This window comes from Pantherophis guttatus, chromosome 1 (assembly GCF_059756535.1).
Source record: "Pantherophis guttatus breed Tessera chromosome 1, ASM5975653v1, whole genome shotgun sequence".
Lineage (NCBI taxonomy): Eukaryota > Metazoa > Chordata > Lepidosauria > Squamata > Colubridae > Pantherophis > Pantherophis guttatus.
The window spans coordinates 310,394,081-310,409,745 of NC_142063.1; the positions used below are offsets into that span (position 1 = coordinate 310,394,081).

Sequence of the window (15,665 nt, forward strand, 5' to 3'; positions counted from 1 at the left end):
ACTTTTGAAAGCTTACGCTTGTTTTAATGGAATCAGTGCCTACATAGATGCAGGCTCTTCGACAGTTGCTTAAAACCAAACATGAGTCTTTTACAAGCAAGATTCTTACAGAGCCCTGTGTAGCAAATTTTATTAAGAAGATTTGGATGTGGCTGAAATTATTTAATGTCTTTTAAACTGTTTTTTAAATTTTATATGTTATGTTTTATCTCGGCTGTTTACCGCCCTGAGTCCTGTTGGAGAAGGGCGGTATAAAAATCAAATCAAATAAAATAAATAAATAAATAAATAAATAAAATATTGTAGCAAAGGAAAGAACTTACCCCCAGGCAGAGATTTTCTGGTTTTTTTTTCTTCTATACATTCAGTGCTCCTTTGTGCAGCTAGATTCTCCACATTGACAATAGACAAGTTGCCGTTGTCAGTGAACATGACTTTCTCTGGACTCGTTACTAATCTTGGTTTCAACACTTACAAAGCTTTTTTTACAGAATTTCTTAACACTTTTTAAAGTTTTAATTCCTCACTGAATTTATTATTTGCCCCTGACATAGAGTCACAGGGCTGGAAGGGATCTTGAAAGTCTTCTAGTGCAACTGCCTGCCCAAGGCAGAAGTCATTATGTAAATGGTTGTCCAGTCTATTCATGAAAATGTCCAACAATGGGGAATCCAAAATTCCATGAGGTAAGATGTTTGACTGATTTCACTGTCAGAAAATTCTTCCTTATTTCTAGGGTTGATCTCCTTCTGATGAGCTTCTACCCATTGCTTCTTATCCTATTCTCAGGTCTATGGAGAGTAAATCAGCATCCTGTGATAGTCCTTCGGTTATTGGAAGACTGCTATCACGTGTCTCCTGAGTCTTCTCTTCTAAACATAACCAAGTTCCCTTAGCTGTTGATCATATGATTTAGCCTCCAGATCCCTTATCATCTTTGGTGCTCTTCTCTGAACTTTTTCTAGGGTATCAGCCAGGGGTGAAATTCAGCTGGTTCTATTTGGCTTGGGTGAACCGGTAGTGGCAGCTGTGAGAGGCTCCGCCCACCCATGCGGATGTCATGACGTCACTTTCTTATGATGATTTTAAGCCTCTGCACATGTGCAGAAGGCTTTGTGCATGTGCAGACGACGGCGCACCTACATTTGTGAACCGGTAGGGAAGGTAAGTGAATTTCACCCCTGGTATCAGCATTTTTCTTTTTGTATCATTGTGACCAGAACTGGAGGCAGTATTCTAAATGTAGCCTCAATAGTGCAATACAGAGCAGTACTATTAATTGATTAATTGATGCTATTTTTCTGTTGATGCACTCTAGGACTGTGTTGGGTTTTTTGGCAGCTGAAGCACACTGTTGACTGACAAGAGGTGATCCACCAGGACATCAAGATCCCTCTCACAAGGCACTACTGTTGAGCCAGGCACTGCCTATCCTATATGTCTAGGGAGATTCTCAGTCATCCAGGTCATGGTTGTCCCAAAGATGCTTTTCAAGAGTCAACTAGACTTTCTTTCTTTTTTAAAAAGGTGTTTCACTTCTCTTTGAAGAAGTTTCTTCAGCTCTGGCTGGATGGTGGGGAATGGAAGCACTTATATTCCTTGCAGACAGCAGGTCATTTGCATCCTTTTAGAGAGTCATTAAGGCCACCTGGAGGTTTTTCTGTGTCCTCAGGATCACCTGAGTAATGCAAATGAATGTGGAACCTTCTTGGAACTGCTAAAAAGATTGTGCTGTGGAGCTGTGCCCACTGCAGGATGCTCCTCTCTGCCCTATGTTCCCCCTATGTCTGTTGAACACAGACACAGGCCATTGGTGATGAGCCTATGCCATCTGCATCTCAAACGGTTCACACTGCCACACCATTCAAATGGTGTTCATCCCAAAGTGCATAGCTAAATGTATGTAAATAAAAATGACCAGCTGTCTGCAAGGAATATAAATCCTTCCATTCCCTACCATCCAGTCAGAGCTACAGAAGCTTCTTGAAACTTCAAAGGAAAACAAGAAGGTCCAGTTGCCTCTTGAAAAACCACCTTTGGGTGCCTAGTCTATACCTATGCATTTGGTTTTTCCTGCCTAAGTCCAGGACCTTCATCACTGAATCGTATCTTCTTGGATAGAGTCCAATGCTGAAGGTTGTTAAATTCCTGCTGGATTTTGATCTAATGAGCATCCTTTCATCTAAGTCATTTATGAAAATAATTGAAGATCGCTGGGACCAAGATGTTCAAATTAATCAATAATTTTCTATTTTCCAAAATTAGACAGAAATCCAGGTGAGGACAGATAAAATCAGAATAGTACAATTACATTACCTAGAACTATATTCTATTCACATATTTTAGAATTGTGCTAGCTCATTTAGCCAATGCATTTCACTGCTAATGTGAGAGCAAGGGAAAAGTTACAATATAGAGATGTATACTGTCCCAACTTCAAAAGAATGCAAGGAAAATGGACAAGAGTATCCTTATAAATAGGTTTCTCAATTGAATACAGGTAGTCTTTGACTTATCACCACAATTGAGCCCAACATTTCTGTTGCTTAAATTAATTTTGCCCCATTTTATGGCCTTTCTTGCCACAGTTGTTAAGTGAATCATTGCAGTTGTTAAGTTAGTAATAGGGTTGTTAAGTGAATCTGGCAACCCCATTGACTTTGTTTGTCAGAAGGTCACAAAAGGTGATCACATGATCCCAGGACACTTCAACGGTCATAAATATGAGTCAGTTGGCATCTGAATTTTGATCACATGACCATTAGGATGCTGCAACAGTCGTATGTGTGAAAAATAATCATAAGTCACTATTTCCAGTGTTGCTGTAACTTAAAATGGTCACTACATGAACTGTTGTAAGACAAGGACTATCTGTAGATTGTAAGTGCTGGAATTCCTGTATGGTGAACTTAACTTTTCTTCTAACACATTCTAAAAATCTGAGCTCTAACTTTCTCATTTCTGAGAATGAACATTTCCAGTCGAAATAGCAAAGATGGAATCCTGACATTTGTTTCCAAATCATATCCATTTTAAGTCTAAACTCATTTGAAAGCTCCATGTATTGGTAGTTAAGAATGACCTATAACTGCTTGTAAACACAGCAACAAATCATATTCATTTCCAGTATGTCCCCTTTGAAATGAACTCTTGTTTGGAAATTCTGTATTGGCACCAAGATGAGTCATATATGACAGCCATTTAGAGTTCAATATCTTTCTCATATTTCCAAGGAACTGCCAGTCTCTGTACTTGACTGGTGAATTGTGTCTGATTTGGCACATTGCAGTATAAACAGTTCCAGCTTCATAAATCACATTAAGTACAAATCTGCATAATGGCTTTACTAGGGATGTTTCAGCCCAGATTTCAGAGTCCTAGCTGGTACATAGCTAGGATTTATGTACAATGAGCAGCTCTTAACATCAGAATTGCATGACAAAAATGGAATAAACTAGGAGTTGACGCTAAGTTCTATAGTTGCAATCTTGTCCCCAACTATTCTAAACATAGGAGTCACTTCATCTTTATAGAATCATAGAATTTAGAAGGGATTGAAGACGTTTAGCACTTAGGAATAGCACTTAAGACGTATAAAGTGTCCCATAGTGCTTTATAGCATTGAGTAGTTTACATTATCTGGCTTTTCAGCTTACCCACCTTGGAAGGATGGAATGCTGAGTCAACCTCATGCCCCATCAGGGTTTAACTTCTGGCTGTGGGCAGAATTAGCCTGCAATACTGCATTCTAATTACTGTACCACCAAGGCTCATTTCGTTGCCTGATACAGGGACTCTAAAGCTAGAGATGGCTTGTCCTTAAAGATGACCATCAGTAAAAGTCTGAATTATCTGTAAACCCAATTATGCATTTTTACCATCTAAGTTTCCATTTGTTGTAATAAGATTTTTCTGTTCCTATAATTGAAATAACTCATTATTAGTTTTATTTTAATTTATTTTATGAGATAAGAGAGATAAGGTTTCCCCTTTTTCTGAGGGCAGTTTTGAAGAACATCGTCTTTTCTGCCTGCATCTTGATCCACATTAATTCCAGTCCATGTAATCAGCCCATCAGTTTGAGCACAGGCTATGATTAATCACTCCTAATACAAAGATTCAGTAAGTTATAAAGTTGCTTGTTTGATTATGCTTCAGTGCATTCTATGACTCCAGTCATAGTACTTTTTATAAACTGTGAACATAGCGATGTGTGAATCGAATCAAAACCTTCTATTAAGAACAAACTATCAAGATATGTCTAATATGATGTCTCTTATATTTTCAATTGTGAGCACCTGCTTTTTTAATATGAATGAGTTTGTGCGGGTCTGCTTCATATATAATAATATAGAGGAAAATTTGGAGAATTGAAACTGATTTGGGGGTCTACACAAATTTCAGGGAGTGCCCCCTTGGAACAGGGGTGTCAAACTTGCGGTGTCATGTTGTCATGTGACATATCGTGACTTTTTTCCCTTTGCTAAACCAGGTGTGGGCATGCTCATCATGTGACACATCTGGCCCGTAGGCCATAAGTTTGACACCCCTGCCATAGGCGGTCAAATATGCCTTTTTCTGTGGTTTCTGTGATTGGGCAATTGAAGCCCTGCTCCTTTTTTACGTATTCTACCTATCCAATTCCACACAACGACACACATAAAAACAGGTGATGCCTTGATCACACAGTTGTGGCCACAGCCTCAACTTTTTTGACCTCTCTCTCTGGAATGATGATTAGGATGATAGCAGACTTAATAGTGAAAAGAGCTGAAAAATAATGAGCCACCAATTGTATTAAGAAACATTTTATTAACAAAACGGTAAATTCCACTTGCTTAGCATTTCCAATAATGGATAAATTGGCCTTGCAACAATTAAAAAAAATTGTAAATATCTATCACAGAAAGCACTATAAGGTTAAGGGCTTCTGACCTTTTTTTTAATATTTTGGGAATGAATAATTTCACATATTCTTTTAGTGTTTTGTTAAAAAAAAGACAACACAATACGGTAATAAAAAAAACCAACCCATAGCCGTCTCATCCCAGCAGAATCCTAGGCATGTTTATGCAGAAATAGTCCCAATGACTTATGCAGAAATAGTCCCAATGACTTAAATAGGACCGATCCCTTCCCCCTTAATTATGCATAGGATTGCAGTGTTAGTCAAACAAATTAGATTATTATAGAGATGGTATTAATGAATTTGTTATGCAATTTTGAAAAAAAAAAGAACAGTGTTTTAATATAGCTACTGCAAACATTTGATAAATGCAAACACTTCGCTCATTATTAAATCACAAAATCAACAAGGAAGTATAGGAGTAACTCCTCAAAAAACAAGTTGAGATATCTTTGCTAGAAGTAGCAATCTCCCATAACTTACCCCTTAAAGTAAGTATGTTAATCGTTTGGGGGGGAAAGCTGGGTAACAAAGTGAGTATATGAAGTCACATATGAACTTTGCCATCAGTGAATACCAAAGCTTAAATTCTCTTTTTCTCCTGATTATCAATATCCATTCTTCACTGATGGCTTGTCAGGTTTCTGCCATGGTTATAATGCAGGATGAACCTATTCCTGCCCTCCCCTCAGCAAAAGGTGGTAGATACAAGGACAATTAGCCAAACAATTTCAGATTATCTTGAGCACAACATACCCTTCAGATAGTCACATGCATCGTCCTTTCTTCCCTCATAAGCCCTTGATACAAAGCACATTATACAAATCATTTAGCAGTGTTCTACTGTATTTCTAAAGTATTGCTCTGTTGAACACCAGTTCCCAGTCTTTTGCTGTAACAGCAGCAAACAGCATACAAGAAAATACAGTGCCTTGTTGATTAAAGCTAATTTTAAATTCCTTTTTTCCTGTCTGTAAAGTGTGAACAATTCTACTCCTCCCAGGAGGTCTTCTAGGATAAGGCGGATTTTCTACTGAACTATCTTTCCATGTAATGTACTTGTATCTCTCTAAGTAAGATGATACAGAATGACATATCATTGGGAACCCAGTGCAGCAGTCACTTTGTTGTGGTTAAAAAAAAAGCAAACTTGCAAATCTGTAACGTAAGCATGTATATAAACCAGAATGTTTGTAATGTTTATACATATATTTTTGCAGAGAATCTTAGATAATTTTTTTTTTTACCAAACCATTGTACTCATTACCTTAGAAGAAGAAATTCTATTCAAGCTCAGGGTAAGAACTGGGTAAATAAAAACAAGTTAAAAGGAGAACCATTCCTCATTTGACAAAAGGTGCAACTTTTGTTCTTGTTTTGTACAGTTTATGTTGAGAACATTAGTATTTTTCCTAACTCGGGGTTGCTTTAGTGAGAGGAGCTAGAGTACTTCAAAGGGCAGATTTCTGAATTTCTTTACCAACCAACTCTCTAATGATATACAAATAAAAAGCAAATGATAATAAAGGTTTAGGTGAAAGATATCATGGAATTCAACCTTTTTCTCAATTCCTGGACAAGTAGCCAGAAAGTTGAACTAGAGTGTAAAGGTCACTTAAATCAGTAGTTGTTGGGTTTAATGGGATAGGAAGAGAAAGGAGCTGAAATCACGTAATTGTGATTGATCTTGCTAATGTATCATAGGAGAGGATAGACAATTGGAGAAGAAAATAATGAAGTTTATATCTATATATATTTGCTTTCTAAAGTCCACTTCTTTCATACAAACTACTAAAACTGAACTGCAAAAGAAGAGAGGCTGTACAAGTTAAGAAGAAAATTAGCTGACTCTTATATACATTCATACACATCCTGTTTAGTATATTTACTACACTGTAAATTAAAATCAAACCCAGGAAGGGAGGGAAGAAGGAAGGGAGGGAGGAAGGAAGACAAGAAGGGAATAAAAAGTGTGGCAGTTTCTCATGGCTGTAAAAGTAAACAGAAATGTTGGTTGCTCCAGATGTCATAAAACATTCTATACCTAGCAACACTTAGAACATTGAGTTTACCAAAAATGGTTGAAGAGCAGATATAGTTTGCATTTCTATACAACAGGCTAGAAAACATCACTTATCACAGTCCAGAAAGCACATATAGATGTGTTTTTAATATAAACATAGGTAATAACATACTAAGCGTGCATGATTTTTTTAAATTCCAATGATCGCATCTATGCCCTCAGTTTAGGATTTGTTGGTAATGGTGTGTGAAAATAAGCCTTATATTTCATGTATTTTGTTTCTTTGTTTATTGTTATTTTTGAAACTAAGGCCGCTATATTTTTTTCTTCACAACCAGAAAGGGGCTTTTTTCAAAAATGTTTTCTTCTTCTGTTTTTAAATGTGGTTTATTCAGAAAAGCCAGCACTTTACTTCAAACCCAAGCTCCAATCATTGTTTTGTTGCACCAGTTGGCAAGCTCAGTTTCAATCTTTGCTTCTTGAGGGCTTGTGTCAAATGGCAAAGTCTTGTCAGGTAATCAGATTGACTTACTCCTCAGGAAAGTGCTAGCACTTTGGCTAAATCCAGACTCGTAGGTAGCTTCTTTACTGTGGGTGTGTGCATGATTTCATCTTTTCTTTGTTTCAGTTTGTCACAATTTGTGTTGTGCTGGGTGATGTTTTGGAGTAATACTCTTTGCCTTATGAGTGTGCAGTAGTACCAACATCTTCTTCAGAAACATTCCAGCAACATAAAGATGGCAGAGTAAATGAAAACACTGTGAAAGTAAGGGGGTTTACTGATTCCTATTTCAGAGAAACCAGAGTATGAAATGCTTATTTCATTTTTGTCATTCCTTGTTTTGTTAAAAAGTCTTTCCTTTCTATTTGCATTCCCCATATTCCTTTCCCCATTTTTTAAACTTTGTATGTGCTTCATAAAAAGTAAAGTAAATAAGTTTTGTTTTATGTCTCAGATAAAATGAAAACTATTTCTATACAATTGTTCTTTCCAGTTGTTGGGATCAGACATAGTACTCCTTATCCTTGTTTTTCTTATTTTTGCTGGAGCTTTTAGAGCTGTTGGGTTGCTTTTCCTTAATCACAGCCCCGTTGGACTGTGCTGAGTTACTGATGTAGTTTCGACTCTCATCAACATGATAGGAGCCTTCATCTCGGTTCCTGTACTTGTACATAGCGTAGAGGAGGATGAGAATGCACAGAGCAGCTGCTGCTACGATCCCAACCACCATGCCAGTCGTGCTGCTGGATTCCCGAACCACCTCTTCTGAACTTGGGTATCCTCCCCGTCCTGGTTTGGTGGGACTTGCTGTAAGCAGATGATAAAAATATATATATTTATGTAATCAAAAGTAGAAAATCACCTAAACATTTTTAATTGTATCACTATTGCTTTGGAAAGCTGGTTTCACTTTAGGATTCTGGAATCAATCCAGGAAAGTTGGGCAAATCAGTTCTCTCTGCTCCATACCCCACCATTCCCCAAGGAACTATCTGGTTCAGAGAATCAACTTTACATTATGCTGATCTGACAACCTAGAACTTTCTCATCTGTTTAGAAAAAGCATTTACTGCAGTCTTTCAAAAACTGCACAATTTCATTATGCTACTAGAGAACAAATATTAGATTCTGCAAGTCTATTGCATATGATCTTCTGACGCTTATTAAAAAATAAAAATCTTGAAATCAGTAAAATAATCATTAACATATGAATGCTTATACATGTAAAGAAAGCATTTATTACTGGTGGAAATATAACATATGAGGAATAAATAGCATCTACTTAGTTTGGTGTTACTTGGAACCCCGACACCTACAAGGGTTCTAGGTATATCTGGGCAGATTAAACCCATTAATCCACTGGTGTACAAAACAAAATATAAGATTTTTTATATATGTCTCATATTCCTTTTTTACATGTTATGAAGAGTAGTCCGTCTTTTTGGTACAGTTTAATGTGTTATTGAATTGATAGTCCTTGTTAGTATCCATAGAGGGGGAAAATGGGTGAACTGTATAATTGTATAAAAAGAGAAATTGAACAGGAATTTTGAGTATGTATGTATGTATATATGTATGTATGTCGAAACATCGCCAAGATACTTTCAATCTTACATGGGAAAAGACCCGAATACACCAAAACTTGCATACCTCTACCTGTGAAAATCTACGAAAACAAGTATGTATGTATGTATGTATGTATATATGTATGTATGAATGTATGTCTCTATGTATGTATTTTTTAAAAAACACAAGAAAACTAAGAAATGAAAGTGGATAGGGGTAAGAAAAGAGTAAGAATGGCTTGGAAAATGTGAAAAGATGCTAAAGAAGAGTGTGCATCACATATTTTAGGGAGGAAAAGAGACGGGAAGCCTTGAAAGAAAGGGCAGACTCAACCAAAGCATTTCCAGTGAAGCAAAGGGGTTCCATCAAAGAAGAAAAGTGTAAGAGAGGAAAAGAGAAGCACAGCAGTGCATGTGGGGGAGGAAGAAGAGGGACCGGTGCTAAGAAATAAGCAAATATACTTGATAAATGTTGGGGCAACGGAGGCAATTTTACAATTTAGAAGGTGAACTGTATGAGGAAACTCCCAATATTAGTTTCAGCCCTGAGGAAAGCCACAGCAGCAACAGTAGACAACTGCACCCACTTTGCTACCACTATCACTATTTTTCTCCTCTTTCTCCTCCCTTCTTCCATCCTCTCAAATATTCAGCATGAAGAATAGCCACTGCTTTTATTCTAAGTCTCAAAAACTCTCTTGTTTTTGCTTTTCGCTCTTCTTTGCTTTAGATACTTAATGAACATGGGTATTAAAAGTATTTCTTTCCAGTCTAATAAACATTCAGCTCTCACATGCACTTTGCCCTGCACCTGTGTTTTGGCCTGTCCCCTTGCCCTCTCCAGAAGAGATCCACGAGTCTTATTTAAAATGTCTTCCAATGCTCAGTAAGATAGTAACAGGTGACAGGGCCAGGGGTGGGTTCTAAATTTTTTTACTACTGGTTCTGTGGGCATGGCTTATTTTGTGGGCGTGGCTTGATGGTCATGTGACATTTAGGATTTAGCAGAGGTACTGGTCTACCAGGCTTTTAACTGCTTGCAGAGCTGTACCGATCTACCCATTTATTTTTGCAGGCACTGATCTACTCATGTATTTTTGCAGGCACTGATCTACTTATGTATTTTTGCAGGCACTGGTCTACCCTTTTACTTTTGCAGGCACCGGTCTACTCATTTGTTTTCTTTTAACACTGATCAGCTGTAGGGCGGCCCTTTGAAGCCCCGCAACAAGAGTTTAAACAGTTTTTTTCCCTCTAGCCATCAGCTGGGACTCAGGAGGCAGCAATAGATTGGGGGTGGGGACAAATAAAAGGTAAGAATAACATGGGGGGTGGGTGGGGTAGAACCGGTTCGGTGACGTCATATCGTCACCGTTACCGGCTCGGCAGAACCGGGCAGAACCGGGAGGAACCCACCACTGGATAGGGCCCTTCAGCTGATACTTTTCTGAGGATGCCATTTATGGATCCCCAACAAGAAGTAAAGAAAGTTTCGGCTGAAGAAGCAGTATGACATCCACTTCAGCTTAGTAAGTTTCCCAACAACATGCTTAGGTAATTATCTACCTTAAATCTACATAGATTTTTCTCAGGTTTTCTCTTCTAGGATTTTCTAGCCAGCAAACTCTAAGCTTCCATTTCTAAATTTAGGATGAACAAGGGTGGTTAGAAACCACATCTTTCTTTTAATTTAATTCTTCATTCTATGCCCAGTATTATGTGGAAATTCATCTGAGCTGGATATGTCAACAATTGTTTCATAATTCGCTGTGACAGGATAACTCTATAGGAATAGCTATAGAAAATGAAAATAGGAGATTTATCATGCTGAATGTGATTCTGGAAATTACTTTCTGTTCAAGGAAGAATAGAACATGCTGAAAAGAGATGATGCTACCTGACAGGCTAAATATCATCTTTTAAATGTAGGCATTTTATGCAAATGCTGTCAATTAGATTTCTATTAATTGGCAAAAAAAAAAAAAAAAAAAACTTTCAAACCTCTTTTACAATAAAATGTTCCACTGAATACCAGGTATAAAGATATAAAACTGAAAATTTTAATTTTTCTTAAAAATAATCTGAAACTGCTGGCATTGTTTCACTTTAAGCAATGTTTCACAATCATCTCACTCCATCTGTTTCAAGAAGACAGAACCACTTAATTAACTTGAAGCTGTTCCTAGCTTTGTCAGAGTAGTAGCTTCTAATATCGGGTGTGGGAAATGGGGTGGAAACTGCAATGAAGACACACTTTTGTTTTTTTCATTGCCTTAATAAAAGAAAAATAACTTTTTCAATATTATCAATATTGGTTGTTTTTCACAACAACATATCTAGTATAAAGAATGCGCCAGAAATACTATATGAATGTAATCATGGATTGGACATTTTCAGCGGCAAATGCTCTATTTATATCTACAGAATAAAGAGAAGTGAAGAGTTTTTGTAATAGCCATGTCTATGATGGGGGAATGATTATGGTCAAACCAGTCAGTGTGTGAAAAGAACATTGCACCATTGTGATAAGAGCCCTCCCTGTTCTATACATTGTGACAATGCATGCCATTTCAAAGGGGCACAGCAACTGCAGATGCTCCTACTTGAGTGTTACTTTTACTGAAATGATGGAAAAATATAGTTGCCATAAATAATAAGATACATAGTACATAAAGAAGAAACTAGTCTCTTTAGTGCCAGTTGTGCCACTTGGAGTTTTTCTTCATGTGTCTGAAATAAACTGTAAATGTTATATACATCAGTTTTCCAACATTCCTGAGAAGCTGTTCTTCGATGTTAGAACTACTCCAGTGCTACAGTAAGTCTGCACTTATATTATCCAACCCATATACCTGACAGTTTAACTTCAATGAATGCACTGTAACTGAAGTAATATGAACCTTGTTGCAGTCATTAAACTGTCAAGCAAGTATGAATCAGACTTTGATTAAATTTGGTCACAGGATACTCACAGAACATCTGTTTAAAAACAGCAATCTACTTTGGTTTTCTACGTGATTTAACTGTTACAGCCTTTCCTGAGAAATAGGAAGAATTGTAATTGATAATTATTTTGTAATTTGGAGGATAGAAGATGCTTGCAAAATAATTCTCATAGTTTCCTGAATACAAACATATTTTCAGGCCATGAAAACTTATTCCTTAAAAGGATTGCTGCTAACTTCCTGACAGCAATTCAATGAATACCGAGCAGTGTCTGCCAACATATCTTTATTACTCTGGGGGAAAAACACTATTTAAAAGACTGCATTAGTGTATGTTGAAAAGAAATCAAAATAATATCAGTACCTTATTATTGTCCAAGCAATGGCAGATGAAAAACTGGTAACTAGTCCAGTTCTATAGATTTAAGATGATAAAATGAACAGATTGGAAAGAATCTCTTGTGACTGTGATAGAAAGGAACACCTGCAAGTACTAAAGCTATTTGTTTGGCTGTGTGGATGGTTTGGCTGAGGGTAAGTGGAAAGTCATACAATTTAGTTTCTGAGAGTGGAATGAAAATATTATTAAACAGGCATTCTGTCTACAATGCTCTATTTTGCATATCATCAGTGACATGGGTATGCTGCACTTGTTTTCCTTCAGCATTCTCTCTTCACTCACCACTATTATGCAACCTTTTGAATTATATTGTAGACCCTATTGGCCGGGATTGATTTTTGTATTCCTGTTTGCATTTCTGTAGCCATGAAATAACTTATGCAGAACAGTCACACTTGTTTAGACTTTTCCACTACATATTACAGGCTTATTATAATTCTTGGCAGTACTTTCAGGGGAAAGAAAGAAAGAAAAAAAGACTATTGCCAATGTCCATTGTTCACTAATGCTGTGAAAAGAAAATGGGAATTGCAGATTCCTGGAGTGTTTGAGAATTGAGATTAGCAAAAGCTTTTATTAACAAAAATACAGTTTAAGACCTTTTCTTGGTTTATATTCATGCTTTTGCATATATCAAATGGAAATGGGGGAATTAGAAAATTATTCACAAGATTACATACATTTTCTCTGCCTATTTACTCATCAACTTTTATATGGGGGTATGAGTGGAATTGCTTATTAGTATAGTCTCTGGTAGGCTTTCAATCTGGGAGCAGCTGGAAACCAAAAAGCTCTCTGAGCTGTATCACCTTATCTAAACTTCATTTCATCTGGACAGTTATACTCCAGGACTTCTTAGCATTACATGTCTACAATATATATCCTCTGATGATTTTGCCTTTATATTGTTACTGAAAACTTTAAATAGAGTTGGGGCAAAATTATGATACTAAATAGATTTAAGTCTTATGAGAGGGAATTACTCCTTATGTTAAAAAAAAAAAGGAACTAGGAGCTACAAAATCTCCCCCCACTCTTATTAGTATTTGTGATTTTGGAAATTAGTAATTTGAAGCAGGGAATATAAGTGATGATTGATTGCTGATATATATAGGTAATGCTGGAAAGAATTGGAGTAAAAGACAGCACTGAGGCACTGATTATAGCAGCATGATCACAGGCACTAAGCACCAGATGCATAGAAGCAAGAGTCTATCTTACAACTACAGACAGGACACAAGGTAGAGACTATACAGAGAGTATAGAGACTATACACATCCCAAAGGTGTTCCAACATCCTTGGAACACCTTTGGGATGAACACCCGTGGTGTGGGAGTAGGAATGGATTTCCAGAGGAAAAAATTGCAGACTACAGAACCAGGAGATCCTCAAAACACAGATAAACTTCCAAGTGCTTCAATGACCCTCTAAAAGGATGCAGATTACCAGCTGTCTGCAAGGAATATAAATCCTTCCATTATCCACTCTCCTGTCAGAGCTGAAGAAGCTTCTTGGATGAGAAACGAAACGTCTTCATAAGAAAAAACAAAAAGTCCAGTTGCCTCCTGAAAAAGCGCCTTTGGGACAACCATGACCTGGATGACTGAGAATCTCTACAGAGTTTTAACTATGCAGAGAGGCCTCAGAGACAGTTCCACACATAGTGGCAGAGTGTAAGATGCAGGAACAGCATACATTGAGCAGCACAACCAAGTAGTTTGGCATTGTCTACAGGAATATCTGTACTGTGCATGGGCTAGACCAGGGTTGTCAAACCTCTGGCCCATGGGCTGGATGCGTCACATGCTGGCAACACGCGGTTTAGCAAAGGGGAAAAAAGTTCCGATATGTCACGTGATGCCGCTGTGATGCTGCAAGTTTGACACCTCTGGACTAGACCATCCCACGTCCAGATGGGAGATTCCATAGAAAGTTATTAAGAGTAAATATTATCTGTGGGGCTTTCAGATACAGATAGACAGCCAGGTACTGGCCAAACAACCAGAAATTACAGGAGTAGACAAGAAGCAGAAGACATGGGCCACTGAGAGATACCCATTTACTGCTTGTGCTGCTACATTTTGAGCAGTTGCAGCTTCTTGAGAGATGCTCCTTGGAAAGTGCAATGATTGTCTGCAACTGCTTTTTTCAGCTCTGAATAGTAGCATGCAATATTCGAGATGTGTATGATCAAGAATATGGAATGCATTGGGGAAATGCATAGTGGCCATAGAGCACACTGGAAATTGTTTGAAAATAAATGTGTTGTATGGTAGAGTGTTGTAGTTACAGGAACTTTTGCTTTTGTGGGAACTTTAACTTGTTAAAGAGGGAAATTGTTGTACACTTAGTTGGTGAGGATAAAGGAAGAACTGAACTCAGTTCCCTTCCACTCTTCTTTCCTAGAATAACAGGTAAGTAGACAAAGACAAAGACATTATGTGTAGAGAGACCATTTGGTAAATCTCCTGTTTTCCTAAAATAGATTGGGTGTTAAATAGACATTACTAATGGTAAACATTTTACTTGTTCCCATTCCTGTCATAGAACAGATTTTTTTGTTCTTTTATTTATTTTATTTTATTTATTTTATTTTATTCAATTTTTATACCGCCCTTCTCCCGAAGGACTCAGGGCGGTGTACAGCCAAAAATAAAACCCACAACTATATGAAAGTTAAAAGACAATTTAAAAATATTAAATAATTTGGCCGAAAGAGCTAAAATAGAAACCACCCATTAAAATAGCATTTAGGTCAGCCCTGCTTGGTGAAACAATAGCGTTTTGAGGGTGCGGCGAAAGGTGCGAAGGTCGGGAATCCTACGAATCTCCGGGGGCAGCTCATTCCAGAGGGCAGGTGCCTCCACAGAGAAGGCTCTCCTCCGGGGGTCACCAGTCGACATTGTTTGACTGATGGCACCCTGAGGAGTCCCTCTCTGTGGGAGCATACTGGTCGATGGGAGGCTATTGGTGGCAGAAGGCGGTCTCGTAAGTACCCGGGTCCTAAGCCATGGAGCGTTTTTATTGAACATTTCCTGGATTCAGAGTAATTTCACATTATCATAGAAGTGCAATAATCACTCATTATTAACCAAACCTTCCCAGTTTCCCAACAAAAATTTCTACACCATATGCCTTTGGCCTAGGGATTAGCAACCCTGTACATTTCATTTCATTGAAAAGTATATTTAAAATGCACAATCTGCAAAATGCCTAGTAGGAATGATCTGTGTCTATCTACAGCAACTTGCTGTGTGGAAAGTAGAGAAAGATTGTCAATAAGGAAAAGAGTAAAAAGAGAGAGAAGAATAGGAATGAAATAC

The 15,665-nt window shown here is 37.5% G+C and overlaps 1 protein-coding gene across 30 annotated transcripts in view; it reads right to left on the reverse strand.

Annotated features, from left to right (window-relative positions):
* Positions 1-4,792: 4,792 nt before the first annotated feature.
* Positions 4,793-15,665, reverse strand: part of NRXN1 (neurexin 1) — a 927,325-nt gene continuing 916,452 nt past the window's right edge. For all 30 annotated transcript variants that reach the window (XM_034427409.3, XM_034427408.3, XM_060692589.2 and 27 more), the window contains one exon: positions 4,793-8,238. In XM_034427409.3, coding sequence (XP_034283300.1) covers positions 7,934-8,238 — 305 coding nt within the window. In that variant the 3' untranslated portion in view covers positions 4,793-7,933. The remainder of the gene's footprint in view (positions 8,239-15,665) is intronic.